Below are 15,164 nucleotides of genomic sequence, written 5' to 3'. Positions count from 1 at the left end.
GTTTAGTCCTTGTCACTTTTGTTTGGGTATTTTTGGTTTTTTCCTTCATGTAAATGGGGGCTCTTTTGTCTTTCTTCTTGACCTAAAGTTATATATACATAAGAGAAAAGGATTAAAGTATCGGTATCGGTCACCGTATCGGTCGGCCAAAATTAAGATACGTATCGGAGGGTATCATATCGTATCGGAGATACACTAAGATATGCTAAAGATACACACATAAATGGATAGGAAACATTTTTTTAAACACTTTTGCATAAAGAATTTGTTAAAAAAAGCTATTGATAACATGTATTATGCATAAACACTAAATTGAGGGTATCGTACTAAGAATTCAAGGTCTGTAGTTGTCCCATAAATGTAAAATCCTTGTTCCCAACCTTGATTTCCACTTTAGTTAGAGAGAAATATGGCTGACAGCAACTTTGGAACAAAAACCCTTCAAAAAATCATTTTTTCTGAAAAATTACCCATATTGGCCATTATATGACCGTAGCGCCGATAAGTATAAATACTCATCGATACGTATCGATACTCACCGATATGTACCGATATATATATCGATACTCACCGATACGTGCTGATATATACAGATACGTACTGATCGATACATATCGATACTCACCGATACGTATCAACACATACCGAAACGTACATTTTACCTCAATTTTATATTTTTGATAGAGTCGTATCGAGGCATGTCGTATCGTATTGATGTATATTAGTGGTGTATTGATGCATATCGGTATGTATTGTAGGATATATATCGATACGAAATGATTTAAAAAATTCAATGTATCGTATCGGTGTGTATCGTATCGGCCGACTAAATTTAAGATACGTATCGGAGGGTATCGTATCGGTATTGGAGATACTTAAAACCATGAGAGAACCTGAGATTACATACTCATTGAATTAATCTCAGGTTGCTCTCCATTCTTGAGACTTCTTCTGGTTACTTCATCTTCTTCCTCTTCTCTTCTCTTTTCTTCCTCTTTTTCTTCTTGTTTCTGGTTTTCTGATTTAGCTACAGCCTCTGGAATTGTAACATGGTATCAGAGCTGCTGTAGTTAAATTGATTGGGTTCCAAAAACAAGAAATCTGCTGGTGACGATCTAGAAGCTTTCCCTCTTTGTGCGCAGCCACTCATTGCTGCAACTGGTATTATCTAATTCCTAATGGAGTGATTTTTTGTTTGTGAAGATCGACTTTACTATTACTATTGAAGTGTGTGGCTCGTTGCTTGATGATTTGAAGAAGCCGCCTATCTTACTTCTATTTTTCCTATCTATATAATGGCGGTCAGGTTTGAGGCTGCTATTCTTAACTTTTGATCTAGTTTACCCTATCTATATGAGTTGATTGATGCCTATATGTGCTTGCTGCTGATAGAGCTTTTTGATGCTCATACTTATTTGCTGCTGAAATAGTTTTTTGATGCCTACATGTGCTTGCTGCTCTATCCAAATATATGTTCAGATTTGATTTGTGGTATGGGATTGTTGGATTGAATGCTAAGTTTCAGATCTGAATTGTATTATTACCTATCTGGATACGTTCATACTCTTGCGTGCTAGTCATTCTACTTGATTGTCATGGCTGGGACTGTATCTGCTACTGCTTCTACTGTTTCTTCTACTATTGCTTCCTCTGCATCGGATAATATCAATGTCCAGATCACCTCTATCGAGCTCAAAGGGAACTCGAACTATCTTCTTTGGGCTCAGTCTATTAAGGTGTATTTGTTGGCTAAAGGCAAACTGAGCTACACCACCTCTGAGGCTCCTTTGTCTTCTGATGATAAGTATGACAATTGGATGAAGGAGAATGCCTTGATTCTGATTTGGTTGTGGAACAGCATGGAACCAGAAGTAGCTGCTAATGTTATGTTCCATTCTACAGCTAAGGGAGTGTGGGATGATCTGAAAGAAACATACTCCCAAGAGAAGAACATGACACGAATTTATGACATATATGAGAAGCTCTCCCAGTTTCATCAATCTGACAAATCCCTCTCTGAGTATTACAGTGCCTTTAAGGGAATGGTGGAAGAGCTTAATGTCTTCCAGCCTCTGACTACTGATATTGAGAAGTTGAAGGCTTGGCGGAATGAGTTCTTTTTTTCTAAATTTTTGGCCGATCTAAACAATGATCTGAAGGCAGTTAAGGGCCATCTACTTGCTGGTGATATGGTCCCTACTCTGAATGATGCCTTTTCTTGACTACAGCGTATCACCTCCTCATCCAAATCTGATTAGCCTTCCAGAGATAATTCTACATTCTTTGCTAACCATGGCCGTGGGCGCGGTCCCGGAGGAGGACGTGGTCCTATGGGTCGAGGTTCTAGTGGACAGTCCTTGGATCGCACAGGTCGTCAGTGTACTTATTGTGGAAAACCTAACCATACTATAGAGACGTGATGGGCCAAGCATGGCAAGCTAGAGTGGGCAACTCAGTTAGCCAATCATGCAGTGTCCGATGATGGTACTGACACTGTATCTCCGGTGACTACTACACCTATACCTTCTTCAGGAGATTCTTTTACTTGTATGCGCTATGACATCAACCAGCTACTCCGGTGCTTGCACTCTCTTGAGGCCTCTTCTAGTACATCCCATGGTGCCTCCACATCTACTGCTACCCTTACTCATGTAGGTATATCAGCACTTCTTTTCACTACATCTACCCCCTTGATCATTGATTCAGGTGCTTCCGCTCATATGACTGGTAAGTCATCACTTTTTCAGACCTTCTCATCTAGTACTAGTTCTACATCTGTCATTCTTGCTAATGGTACATCCACCCCTGTTCTTGGACATGGTACTATTTCTCCTACTTCTTCATTGCATTTATCATCTGTATTATATGTACCTCAATTTCCGTTAAGTCTTCTTTCTGTGAGTCAATTGACTAGATCTCTCAATTGCTCAATAACCTTCTTTCCCTCTCATTGTATTTTTCAGGATCTTCACTCGAGGAAGACAATTGGTGGAAGGTGTGAAAAGGATGGATTGTATTACCTCAACAGTGGCTGTCCTCCCACTTTTGCTGCCGCTACTGCTGTTGGGGATGTTTCTCCATTCCAATGGCACTGCCGTCTAGGACACTTGGCCTTACCTAGATTGCAACTTTTATTTCCCAGTTTTAAATATGTCTCTAGATTAGAGTGTGAGGTTTATGAGTTGGGTAAACATCATCGGGTGTCTTTTCCATCTTGATCAGTGTCTCGTAGTCCGTCTTTGTTTTCATTAGTTCATTTTGATGTATGGGGTCTTTACAGAGTTAGTAATAAGTTTGGATTTCGCTATTTTGTTACATTTGTAGATGATCATTCTCGCCTCACATGGCTTTACATGTTAAAGGACAGATTTGATTTTCTATCTGTGTTTCAAAAATTCTATAATGAAATAAAACTCAGTTTGACATTTCCACTAAGATTTTTCATTTTAATAATGCTTTAGAATATGCTCAAAATGATATTTCTGACTTTTGTGATACCCATGGCATGATTCATCAGACTAGTTGTGCATATACCCCACAACAACATTGGGTTGCTGAGCGCAAGAACCGGCACCTCTTTGAGGTAGCTCGAGCTATTATGATATATATGCATGTTCCTAAGCATTTTTGGAATGATGGGGTTTTAACTGCATGTCATTTGATTAATCGCATGCCTTCTTCTGTTTTGTCAAATAGGTCTCCCGTCTTTATCTTATTTCGTACTCTACCTAGTTTTCCTCTTCTTCCCCAGGTTTTTGGGTGTGTGTGCTTTGTTTACAATCTTCACATGCACGTGGATAAGTTGTCTCCACGGGCTACTAAATGTATCTTTTTGGGCTACTCTAGTACCCAAAAAGGATACAAGTACTATGATCCTGTTACTCACAGGAACTTTGTTAGTGCCGATGTGACCTTTTTTGAAGGCACATCATTCTTTTCTCCACAGGTGTCTCAGCCTACTGAGGAGTGGTCATCTACTTTTCCTCCTCCCATTCCATCCCTTATACCGATTCCTGATACCCCTAGTACCAGTGCTCCTGTTCCACCTCCTTTACAGGTTTATCGGAGCAGGACGAGGGTTGGACAGTCTAATGGCGAGGTTATTGATTCAGTTGCTACACATACTCCATCGCTACCTTCCTCTGGTGAAGCTCCTCTTTCTGTTCCATCTGATGACTTACCAATTGCTCGCAGAAAAGGTATACGTTTTTGTACTAAAAAATCCTTGGCTGTTTATCCTATTAATAAGTTTATGTCTGTCTCTCACCTTCCACCTTCTATTTATGGCCTTGCTCTATCTCTCTCTACTAACCCTGTTCCCCATACTCATACTGAGGCTCTCCATATCCCTGGATGGAAGGGTGCCATGGATGTAGAAATGGATGCTCTCTTGAGTCATGGTACTTGGAGTCTGGTAGATTTACCTCTTGATAAGGACCTGGTGAAATGTCTCTGGGTATACACTGTTAAGTATCACTCTGATGACTCTGTTGAGTGGTTGAAGGCTCGTCTGGTTGCCAAGGGGTATACTCAGACTTACGGTGTTGATTACTTTGAGAGCTTCTCTCCGGTTACTCGACTTAATTTTGTTCGTGTTCTTATTTCCCTTCCTGTCAACTTTGATTGACCTTTATTTCAGTTGGACATCAAGAATGCCTTATTGTATGGTGATCAACAGGAAGAAGTTTATATAGAGCAACCTCCCGGGTATGTTGCTCAGGGGGAGAATACAGGTCGAGTGTGTCGCTTACACAAAGCGATCTATGGTCTCAAACAATCTCCTCGCGCATGGTTTGATAAGTTCAGTGCTACCATAGTCACTTGTGGGTTTTCTCAGTGTTACTCTGATCACTCTATGTTTGTTCACCGCAGGGGTGACAAGCTGGTTGTGTTGATAGTGTATGCTGATGATATCATCTTGACTGGTAATGATGAGGCAGGAATTTCTGAAGTAAAAAGTCATCTCCAGCATCATTTTCAAACAAAGGATCTTAGCCAACTTCATTATTTCCTTGGGATTGAAGTAATCCGGAGCAGGAAAGGAATCAGTCTATCCCAAAGGAAGTATGTAGTGGACCTCTTATCTAATACTGGGATGCTCACGTCCAAACCTATTGATATCCTTATGGATTCTCACCAAAAGTTTGATGTTGATGATGGTGAACCTCTCCAGGATATACATCATTACAGAAGTCTGATTGGCAAGCTAATTTACCTTACTGTGACCCGTCCTGATATCTCCTATGCTGTTGGAGTTCTCAGTCAGTTCATGCAGTCTCCTCAGAAGTCTCATTGGGACGTTGTTGTTCGTGTTCTTCGCTACCTGAAGAGGGCCCCTGGCAAAGGGCTAGTTTATCATCCTAATCGCATATGGATCTAGTTGGCTACTCTGATGCTGATTGGGCTGGCTCTGCTAGTGATCGGAGATCTACCACTGGATATTGTACCTTTATTGGAGGTAATTTCGTCACGTGGCGTAGCAAGAAACAGACCACTATTGCCCGGTCTAGTGCAGAGGTAGAATACAGAGCTATGACTCATACTATTGCTGAGCTGATGTGGTTGCGTTCGTTACTCTTGGAGTTGGGATTTCCAGTAACCAAACCTATGCAGATGCATTGTGATAACCAAGCTGCTGTGTATATGCTAGCAATCTGGTCTTCCATGAGAGGACCAAACATATAGAGGTGGACTGTCATTTTGTTCGTGATGCTGTTCTAAAGAAGCTGACTGAGACTCCGTTTGTTTCATCAAAGAATCAATTGGTTGATATGTTCACTAAGTCCTTATTTGCTCCTAGCTTTCGCAGTGGTTGTACCAAGCTAAGCATAGGAGATTTATATGCTCCAGCTTGAGGGGAAGTGTTGAGTTTATTGCTATTCCCAAATAGGGAATAGCGCTAATCAGCGCCTACGACAAGGACTGTTTAGTCCTTGTCACTTCTGTTTGGGTATTTTTGGTTTTTTCCTTCATGTAAGTGGGGGCTCTTTTGTCTTTCTTCTTGACCTAAAGTTATATATACATAAGAGAACCTGAGATTACATACACATTGAATTAATCTCAGGTTGCTCTCCATTCTTGAGACTTCTTCTGGTTACTTCATCTTCTTCCTCTTCTCTTCTCTTTTCTTCCTCGTTTTCTTCTTGTTTCTGGTTTTCTGGTTTAGCTACAGCCTCTGGAATTGTAACATGAGATATTACTACCTTGACCACCCATACTTCTTACACTAGTCACTACTCCATTATACATATCTTCAAGTATGTCATATATTAAGATGACCATACACGATATACCACATCAACAATCTTATTTCAAAACTCAACATATTTAGATTACCATGGATTCACCTTATAATTCCTTCATTACTCTTTCTGTTTCTATGGAGCTGAATATTGTTCATTCCTTTCTAAGATGCGTGCACTATTGCGTTGTTTGGAACCTCAATATTGACTTCTATTTGTCACCAGATATGGAAGTATGGAAGCACTAAAGATTCTTGTGGACAGTTTCCACCAAGTTGGTATTAAAGTTCTGGGAGATGTTGTCTTAAATCACCGCTGTGCTCACTTTCAGAACCAAAATGGTGTCTGGAATATTTTTGGCGGCAGATTGAATTGGGATGACCGTGCAGTCGTTGCAGATGATCCACATTTCCAGGTATGCTTTTTTTTTTTTTTTTGACATCAGTATTTTATCATAAATAATCAGGTGATGTTAGCTGATGCATTTGTTCAGCAATTCGAAATTAGACCAATATTAGTGTCTTTTGGCAAGCCAATCATATGGCTAGCTGTGTGGATATTCCATGTGGATCTTCTTAGATGTGACTTGAGGATGTTCTGTGATGCAGGAAAATCACCGAAGTTTTATTTTAGTGAAACAAGCTTCGGTTTGGGTTGCACATAAATTGGGCCTTTGATCCAAGCGAGTTTTCATTGTAATATGCTACTGCAATGGGCCTAGAATATGGGGTAGGAGGCTAGGAGCTAGGACATGAGATATAGTAAAGTAGAATGAGTTTAGTCCAAGTAGAAGTTAGCGAAGTCGAGTCTTAGAGTTATTAGGAAAACTTGTTGTGTCTTTATTTTCAGTTTATATTAAGTTCTGAGGAGTTGTGTCTTTATTTTCAGTTTATATTAAGTTCTGAGGAGTCCTAGTTCGAATAGGAGTTGTTTTAAGTCTTTGATTGGTCAGTTAAGTAGATAGTTAGGTTAGTAGTTGGTTTAAACTATTTTTACTCATGCTAGGAGTTAGTTTTTGAGAGTATATATATCTACATAACTGGCATTCACGCTTACTAGTTTGTTTAAAAGAGTTTCATTTTTTTTAACTGTTCTTCTGTGAGATATTTATAGTGAGTGCCTGGGTGGATTCTCAGGTGGCTTTGTGGATTCCAAGGGCTGATCACAGGTGGATTCCTTGCAATCTGCAGCTACCTGCAGTTCCCCATTTTCTAGTAGTTTTCTGTTAGCTTTGATCTCTAATATTTTCCTCTATCATATCCTACTTAGTCTGAAGTTTCACTTAAAATATTTAATTAGTAGTTCTCTGAAGTTCTCTTCATATCCTTCATAGATCTCAGTTTTAGTGCACTCACTAAACCTAGTAGTACTAGGACTTCCCCCATCACACCCCATTCCCATTCCCTGGTTTCTATCAAATTTTACCGGCAGGGGGAATGCTCAACCAGGGTTTTAGGTCCCATCAGACCAGCCGTTTATGAGTTATTCAATTTCTTTTATTTATGTTAAAACTGAACTTTCTGGTAATATGTATCTCAACCTATTTGTTATTGGCTATTCTCTGTTGTTTGGTAGATCCTAGTCTGCAACTCAAGTTTGAGGTTCTATTTTAAATCTTGAGAAATCAGATTTACCATCATTCCCTCCTCGGTAGATTTTGGGTTTCGGTGTTCATTTGCTATTGTAGTGAGGTGGTATCCTAGTCTTCATCATGATAACCCTAGATTTGTTCATGTAAGAGTTATTTGTGGGCTCTCTCTCTTGTGTCCATTGTTTAATGTTTAAGTTATGGTTCTGTTTAGTAAGTGTGGTTTTGTCTACTGTTTGTGGTGGTGTTTTAAGTTACTTTTTTAAGATGTACTGTGAGAGAAGTCTATTGGTGGTTTGAGTTTTATTCAAACATGACTGAAGGATTCTCATCATTATTATAGACCACACATAGCTCACGTTTGTCTATTAGGTTCTTCTCTTATCTCATTCTCTCTTCTTCTCCATGACTCTTTCGTCTCTTCTCCTCTCTTGTTTATCTTATTACTTCTATAAATTCAGGTTCATAGATTCTAGGACATCATCCCCTAGTCATGTCTACCAAATATTGAATATATTTCATGAATCGCCTTGTTGACTTCATGGGCAACCTTATGATATGCAGTAAAATACACCATGTGTACAATGCATCCTCATTTTTAGAAGCAGTTAATAGTCATAGAAAATATTTAGATTAAAAAAGGATAATTAATGGGAACACATTCTCTCATAGATAGATAGATATACATATAGATATCTTCTGCAATGCACAAATTTGAGACTAACCAACTATTACATCCCCTGTCCATTTGTCTTTACATTCTTTAATTTACATATTCATTCTGGGATAATTAAATTACCCTCTATTTGTCTGACAGGGCAGGGGAAATAAAAGTAGTGGGGATAGCTTCCATGCTGCTCCAAATATTGATCATTCACAAGATTTTGTGAGGAAAGATCTAAAAGAGTGGCTCTGCTGGCTGAGGTTTGTCCAAGCTTTCTCTTATTTCATACAACAACAACAACAAAGCTTAGCCTTATCCCAACTAAATGGGGTCGGCTACATGGATTTTCAAGAACTTGAAAAAAAAAAAAAACCTTTGGGGTATCCCACTTTTATTTCATGTCTGTGGCAATCCCTGTTAATTGTGAACTGCATATATTTATTTGGGTCCGGTTTTGTGCACATCCATGAATATAATAGGCCGACGCTTCAGCCCTTCATCCTGTTGCAATTGCATATAATCGGCCGAACTTCATGTCCTCTTCATCCTATTAATCTGCTCTTATTTTATGTTCCATGCTTTTCTTTATATTTCTTTAGACAAGTGCTTGTACTAAATATAATTGTACCATGCTTGCCTGCTAACATGTCAATGCAGGAAAGAAATTGGGTATGACGGATGGAGGCTTGATTTTGTTCGAGGATTCTGGGGTGGTTATGTAAAGGATTATATGCAAGCAAGTGAGCCCTATTTTGCAGTAGGTGAATACTGGGATTCTCTCAGTTACACTTACGGTGAATTGGATCACAATCAAGATACACATCGGCAGAGGATTATTGACTGGATTAATGCTACTAATGGGACAGCTGGGGCATTTGATGTTACTACGAAAGGCATTCTTCATGATGTAAGATTCTAGCTAGATGGCTTTCATAGGTTTTCTTTACTTTCACTAGGTAGATTAATTTCATGTTCTTGCCAATCATTCAGGAAAAGTAATTGATTTGTTCCTTAAAGATTTTTGTTTCCTTTTTTTGGATCTGCAACAAGAAATCTATACTCGAAGAAGAAAAAAGGAAAGAAACAGAGACAGAGATGAGAGGAGAAAAGGCAAACCTGAATTTGAAAGTACAAAGGAGACAATCAAACTGATAAGCACCCGACAAATAAACCTGAATTTGAAGTAATTATGAATCTCCAGAGAATTTACATCTATATACTAAATTGAAACAGGAACCAAGATTTATTTTGTTTTTTTTATCAGATTGAGCTCCGATGGATGAGAAAGAAGGATTGATGGAATCAGTGGAAATGGAAAGAGGTCTTGATTCCGAGGAAGAAGGATCTGTTCTCATTTAGTCGGGGCCGGCCACACCATGGAATCTCACTAATTGGAAGATAAAGGAGGGTTTTGATTCATTGTGATTCGGTTCCTGGGTGTAGATCTCTGCCATAAACAGAGAGCTCGTAGGCCTTATTCTGCAGATCAAAAAAGAAAGGAAGCAAGCATTAACAGCAAGCAAACAAGCAAAGACCAGCAAACCTTTGGAATGACTTGTAATACCCATTCTCTTCCAGGTGACCATAATAAATTCATTAACAGAAGCCACTAAAATAAGTGTTTGCTACTCTTTAGAAAGACCTTGACTTAACCAACTCCTGCTCTATCCAATTATTATCTTGAAATTTTAAATAGGCGTCTAAACTCATTAGAAAGCTGACTCAAGTTACCAACTAGTGATTGAAAAGTGACTCCTGACCACCAAAACATATATGGCGGAATTTAGTTATGTAGTACAGACTTCTTTAAAGGATCTTCACTTATCTTAGTACCTGTTTAAGATTAGCTACTAAACTGGTGTGACAATTTGGACAATTTAACTAAAGAAATGGAAATTACTAGTCCCTAGTTTTACTCAAAAACTATCCTTCGTGACACATTTGTAATGCCACCATAATGAAATGATCTGACGTACAAAAAACAATCTGCTTCCCTAAATAATGGCTACTCTTTTTTTTTTTCCTTTAATATTATAAAGCCTCTATTTATATCCATGGCATTGTTGAGTATGTGAACACTCACTTTGGTGCATGCACATGGCTTCTCTCTATGGACCGTCACATAGATACTTGTGCCTTGGTTGTTCTTTCTCTTTTGACTTTAGTTTGTGGGACAATTTTATCATAATTTATTGAATTACATCTTATGCATGATGATCCAACTTGAATTGGTAAAAGCAAGTTTTGTGATTTGCATGTGTTGTTTTGAAGCATTCTATGTTCAGCATATCTATAACATTGGAGTAGACATTTTAATATTTTAGATTTTCCATCAAGTATTAAGTTGCACTTACAAAGTATGTCCTTTCAAATAGGCTGTAGGGAGATGTCAATATTGGCGATTATCAGATCAGAAGGGAAAACCTCCTGGTGTTGTTGGGTGGTGGCCATCACGTGCTGTTACCTTTATAGAGAACCATGATACAGGCTCAACTCAGGTTTGGACTACTTTACACGTTGTATGCCTGCAAAATTCACACTTTCTTCAATTTTCTTGTTCAATGTCCAGATAGCTAAACGAAACAAAAAACTAATATCTCATAAAAATATGGATACTCTATCCTGGATCATTTTCCCCCCTATCCAGTTTTTCCTAACCACAGAGGAAATGAGTCAAATGACCAGTACACACGGACAAAGCAATAAGCTCTTTCTGTTTGGGGTGGGGCTGTGTTCTTGGCCCATTGGTGTGTTCTTACAATTAGGAGCATATATACTTTTGAAAAGATGTGGATACTATCAATTTCTATCCTCCCCAAATGAAAATGAATTTGTTCTCCCCTAGATTGCTGTACACATTACTTGAATCGAAAATACTGTGAGCTCTTAATTTTTTTTAAACAGTAGTTGGTATGAGTATTATTGATGAATGTGTAAGACCAAGAGGCTTTCTGTGTGGTTTCCTATCAAGAGGATAGCATGATCTTATAAGAATAAAAGGTCTTCATTTTACCAGATAATACATGGCATTTCCAAATGTCTAAAATTGTCATTATTGCTCACGGAATGGATGTTTTCTGTCTCAATCGGCACAAATTTGTCCACCGTGTTGTTGTCTGTGAAAATGACCTGTCTACAAGTTAATCCTAGATTTACTTGGCTTCCTGTTACTTGGTGATAGTACGACTGTCATACAATCAAGCAGACCTGATATCTCAAACAAGCCAAGTTTGTTAATGTACACATATCTGTGTAGCCAACTCTTTTTAGTGGTGAAGGGCTTAGTTGAGCTGAGCTGTGAAAGATTAGCCTTACTAATTGAACAGTTTAGATCGATCCTTTTCATGACATGCAACTCGATAGGGACCAGGACAAAGCATGTTATGATGTTGAGTATAGAAATCTAGTGTTATTGTTGAATGTAACTATTCAATGACAGATTCGTCTTTAATTGGTTATGTGTTGCATGGCTTGGCCTGGTTGGTTTCTGATCATGTTTTCCTGATACCAAATTTTTATGTTAATGTGCTTATCAATTATAATGATAGAAGATAGAAAAGTCTGTTGATATTTTCAATGCTGTCATCCCTAACTGGTACTATGAATCGAAAGCTAACTTAGGCATTTTATTTTCTCTGAAGGGTCATTGGAGATTTCCTGGTGGGAAGGAAATGCAGGGATATGCCTACATCCTGACACACCCTGGAACACCAGCTATATTTTACGATCACATTTTCTCTCACTACCGGCCTGAAATTTCAGCGCTTTTATCTCTTCGAAATAAATTGAAGATTCATTGTCGCAGTACAGTATGTACTTATAACTTTCATTTCAGTATCCAGTTATTTTGTTGATTATTATGAGTAATATGAATATTTTAGTTTGAAACTATCACTTGTAGAAGATCAAGAGGCAATTTTCTTCTCTTCCATGGGATTATGGAATTTCGTTCCTCCTATTATTACATGCCCATATATCACCCTTGGTGTTATAACATTCAATTTGTGGGCTCCATATCCCACAGGATGTTCTTGGTCTGATAAATGTACTCCTTTTTTTTTTCTGGACTCTGCTGAAGTCCACTTATAATGGTTATGTTGTTATGATAATATGGTGATGCTGGCGAGCAAGTGGTCTTGGGCATTAACAGGCCTTTTGAATTTATATCCCACTACACAAGAGGCCTGGGTTTAAAAGCCAAGGGCTTGGGCTCATATTGACTCTTAAGAGGCTTAGATCCAATTAAGATCATTTTCAAGCTGGTCTAGGTAGTAGTTCTATGCGAGAATAACTAATAGTCTAAGTTAAAACAGTCTTTATCAAATCCTACTTCAATTGGGAAGTATAATTTGAGTTGCTAGTGAAGTTTAATCCTCATAATGTAAAACTAGGATTGGCAAGGCCAACCTAATCCCAAGCTGCAGGATACTTATCAAAGAACAACCATAAACCAGCCCAATAATAGAACAGTAAATCAGAATAGGATAGAGATCAGGTAAGAAACTAAACAAGCTGTCAATTCCAATAAATAGGGTTCTGGAACCAGATTAAAGACAGAAAAAGAAAAGGGCTAATAAGAACTGAAATAGGATTTGAACCAACTATCTAAGCTTGATTAAGGTCAAGGAAATCAGGGGGACAACAGACCTCTCTATCGATTTCAGAATCAGATCTGAAATCTGGGTAGATTTCACTACAGGACAAAAATCAGAGATTTCAAATAACTTGAGAATGCCTGATCAGATCAGGCCCAAATCTGGATCGAGTGTTACCTTGGGAGAGAGGAAGACTCGACCAGAAAATCAGCCACAACTGAGGCTAGTAGAGGATACATGGAGCAGGGATTGATTGTACAGCTTAGGGTATTTTCTGGGCAGTGTTTGAATTGTAAGTACCTGGTTTGTAGAGCAGTAATAAAGCCTCGTAAATAGCCTTGAAGAAGAGAAAAACACTTGAAGAAGAAGCTCTTGGGCTTCACACCGCAGAGAGTCAATTGGATCAAACACCAATTCCATCAGCCTTAATCAAACACAAGACAACTCTTCATGGAGAGAATAGCAGCAGCCATTAATTTGTTTATCAAAATCATTCTTCCTTTAGGAGCCTCCTCCTCTTTATTTATAATGTTGATGGGGGAGGGAATTACAAAATAGAAGGTTCCTCAAAAAGGAAACCAAATATTCTCCTAATACATTAGTTAGTAAAAACTGAAATTAGAAACTAGTTGAAAAAGGAAACTAACTACTAATTATTTGACTCAACTAATTACTTGACTCCTAAGGAAACAAATATAACTTAAATCAAACCCAACTTAAAAAGGAAACAAACTAATAATCCCGTATGCAACCTTAGAGCCCCTCTTTTAGGCCCATAAAAGTGGCCTATTACACTCAAAACACATGGGATTGAAGGCCCAACATGTATGGAACCCAACCCTAGACTTATTCCTAATAAAATAAGCCTAGTTTGGTGAAGAATCTGCATCACCTCATTAAATAAAACTTGACCCCTCTCATGTACCTCATAGTTTTTATATTGAATAGGGAACTGGTTTTTGAATTTGGCTAAGCTCTAGTGTGATGTGTGGAGATTTTCCTACGGTCACAGCCTGGATGATTTAGCTTTATAGGCATCTTCTAATTTTGTTCATTAATCCTTCTCTTCCAGCTCAGGTTCTCTCTCACAGGTCAGTTTTTTGTTGCTGTCTCAATCCCTCTGATACCCTGTTTCCTAGTCTTATTTTTGAATTTCTATTAATCGTCTCTGGTAGATTAGGTATCAATTTGCTTCCAAAACTCATATCTAAGTTTTCTGCTATCACAATCCTTCAAATCTGATTTCTGCAATTAAGTTCAAACCTGTTTATTAACCTCAGATTCATGTCCTGTCCTATTCTACTAGTTTTGTTGGTAGTCCCTACCACACCCTTTATTCTATTAGAGAAATTTGTAATTTCTAGTTTAATCGATATATCAGATCTAAGGAGCATTCCATGGGAGTTTACTGGAACTTGGATCAGTAGATTTTTACTTCTTGACTTTCTCTCATTTGGTCCTAATTCTGATTTTTTTTGGGGAATTTTGTCTTTGCTTCTAAATCTTCCGTAATCTATTCCTCTGTTCTGAAACTTATTTTCAGTCTTTTAAGTATGAAATTTCAAGTACCTGATTTTCTATTTAATCAATTTAGTTTTGTACCACTACTGCACATAATACCATACCTCTTCTCATTTCTGTGGATAATCTCTCTAGTGTTGGTCATAATAGCAGATTCTATTACCCTATTTTTAAAAATTGGGGTTAGGATTTTTGCATCTTCATTATCTAGCTTTTGCTGTAATTGAGGGCATATCTTTGGACCATCTGAATGTATGCTCATCCCTAAGCATCAGAAGACATTCATTTGTCTACAAACTGCAAGTCCTTTATTTGTCTCATAAGCTCAACCCATTTATATACCCAGTGTTGCAATCCAGCATTCCCAGGTGAACTTGGTTGATAATTGACAAATTGACCAAATTGATGACTAATAATCTGTTCTAGAACTTCTTTTTACTCTCTTTATTATACTGTTAACTGTATTGGTTTAGGGGTGTCCAGTAGGTAGATTTTGTTCTAATGTGCGTCCCAGTTTCTTTTCTCTCTCTCTCTCTCTCTCTCTTTTCTTTTTG

At 38.1% G+C, this 15,164-nt stretch overlaps 1 protein-coding gene across 1 annotated transcript in view; it reads left to right on the top strand.

Moving 5' to 3' along the window:
- The window catches only part of LOC122086326 (alpha-amylase 3, chloroplastic-like), a 35,706-nt gene that overhangs the window by 18,719 nt on the left and 1,823 nt on the right, over nt 1–15,164 (top strand). The window contains exons 8-12 of the mRNA XM_042655089.1: nt 6,468–6,657; nt 8,648–8,754; nt 9,152–9,401; nt 10,870–10,992; nt 12,136–12,303. Coding sequence (XP_042511023.1) covers nt 6,468–6,657; nt 8,648–8,754; nt 9,152–9,401; nt 10,870–10,992; nt 12,136–12,303 — 838 coding nt within the window. The remainder of the gene's footprint in view (nt 1–6,467; nt 6,658–8,647; nt 8,755–9,151; nt 9,402–10,869; nt 10,993–12,135; nt 12,304–15,164) is intronic.

Source organism: Macadamia integrifolia, chromosome 8, assembly GCF_013358625.1.
Source record: "Macadamia integrifolia cultivar HAES 741 chromosome 8, SCU_Mint_v3, whole genome shotgun sequence".
Taxonomy (NCBI): domain Eukaryota; kingdom Viridiplantae; phylum Streptophyta; class Magnoliopsida; order Proteales; family Proteaceae; genus Macadamia; species Macadamia integrifolia.
The sequence above is the reverse complement of the archived record's forward strand: the minus strand, read 5'-3'. Positions and strand labels throughout refer to the sequence as shown.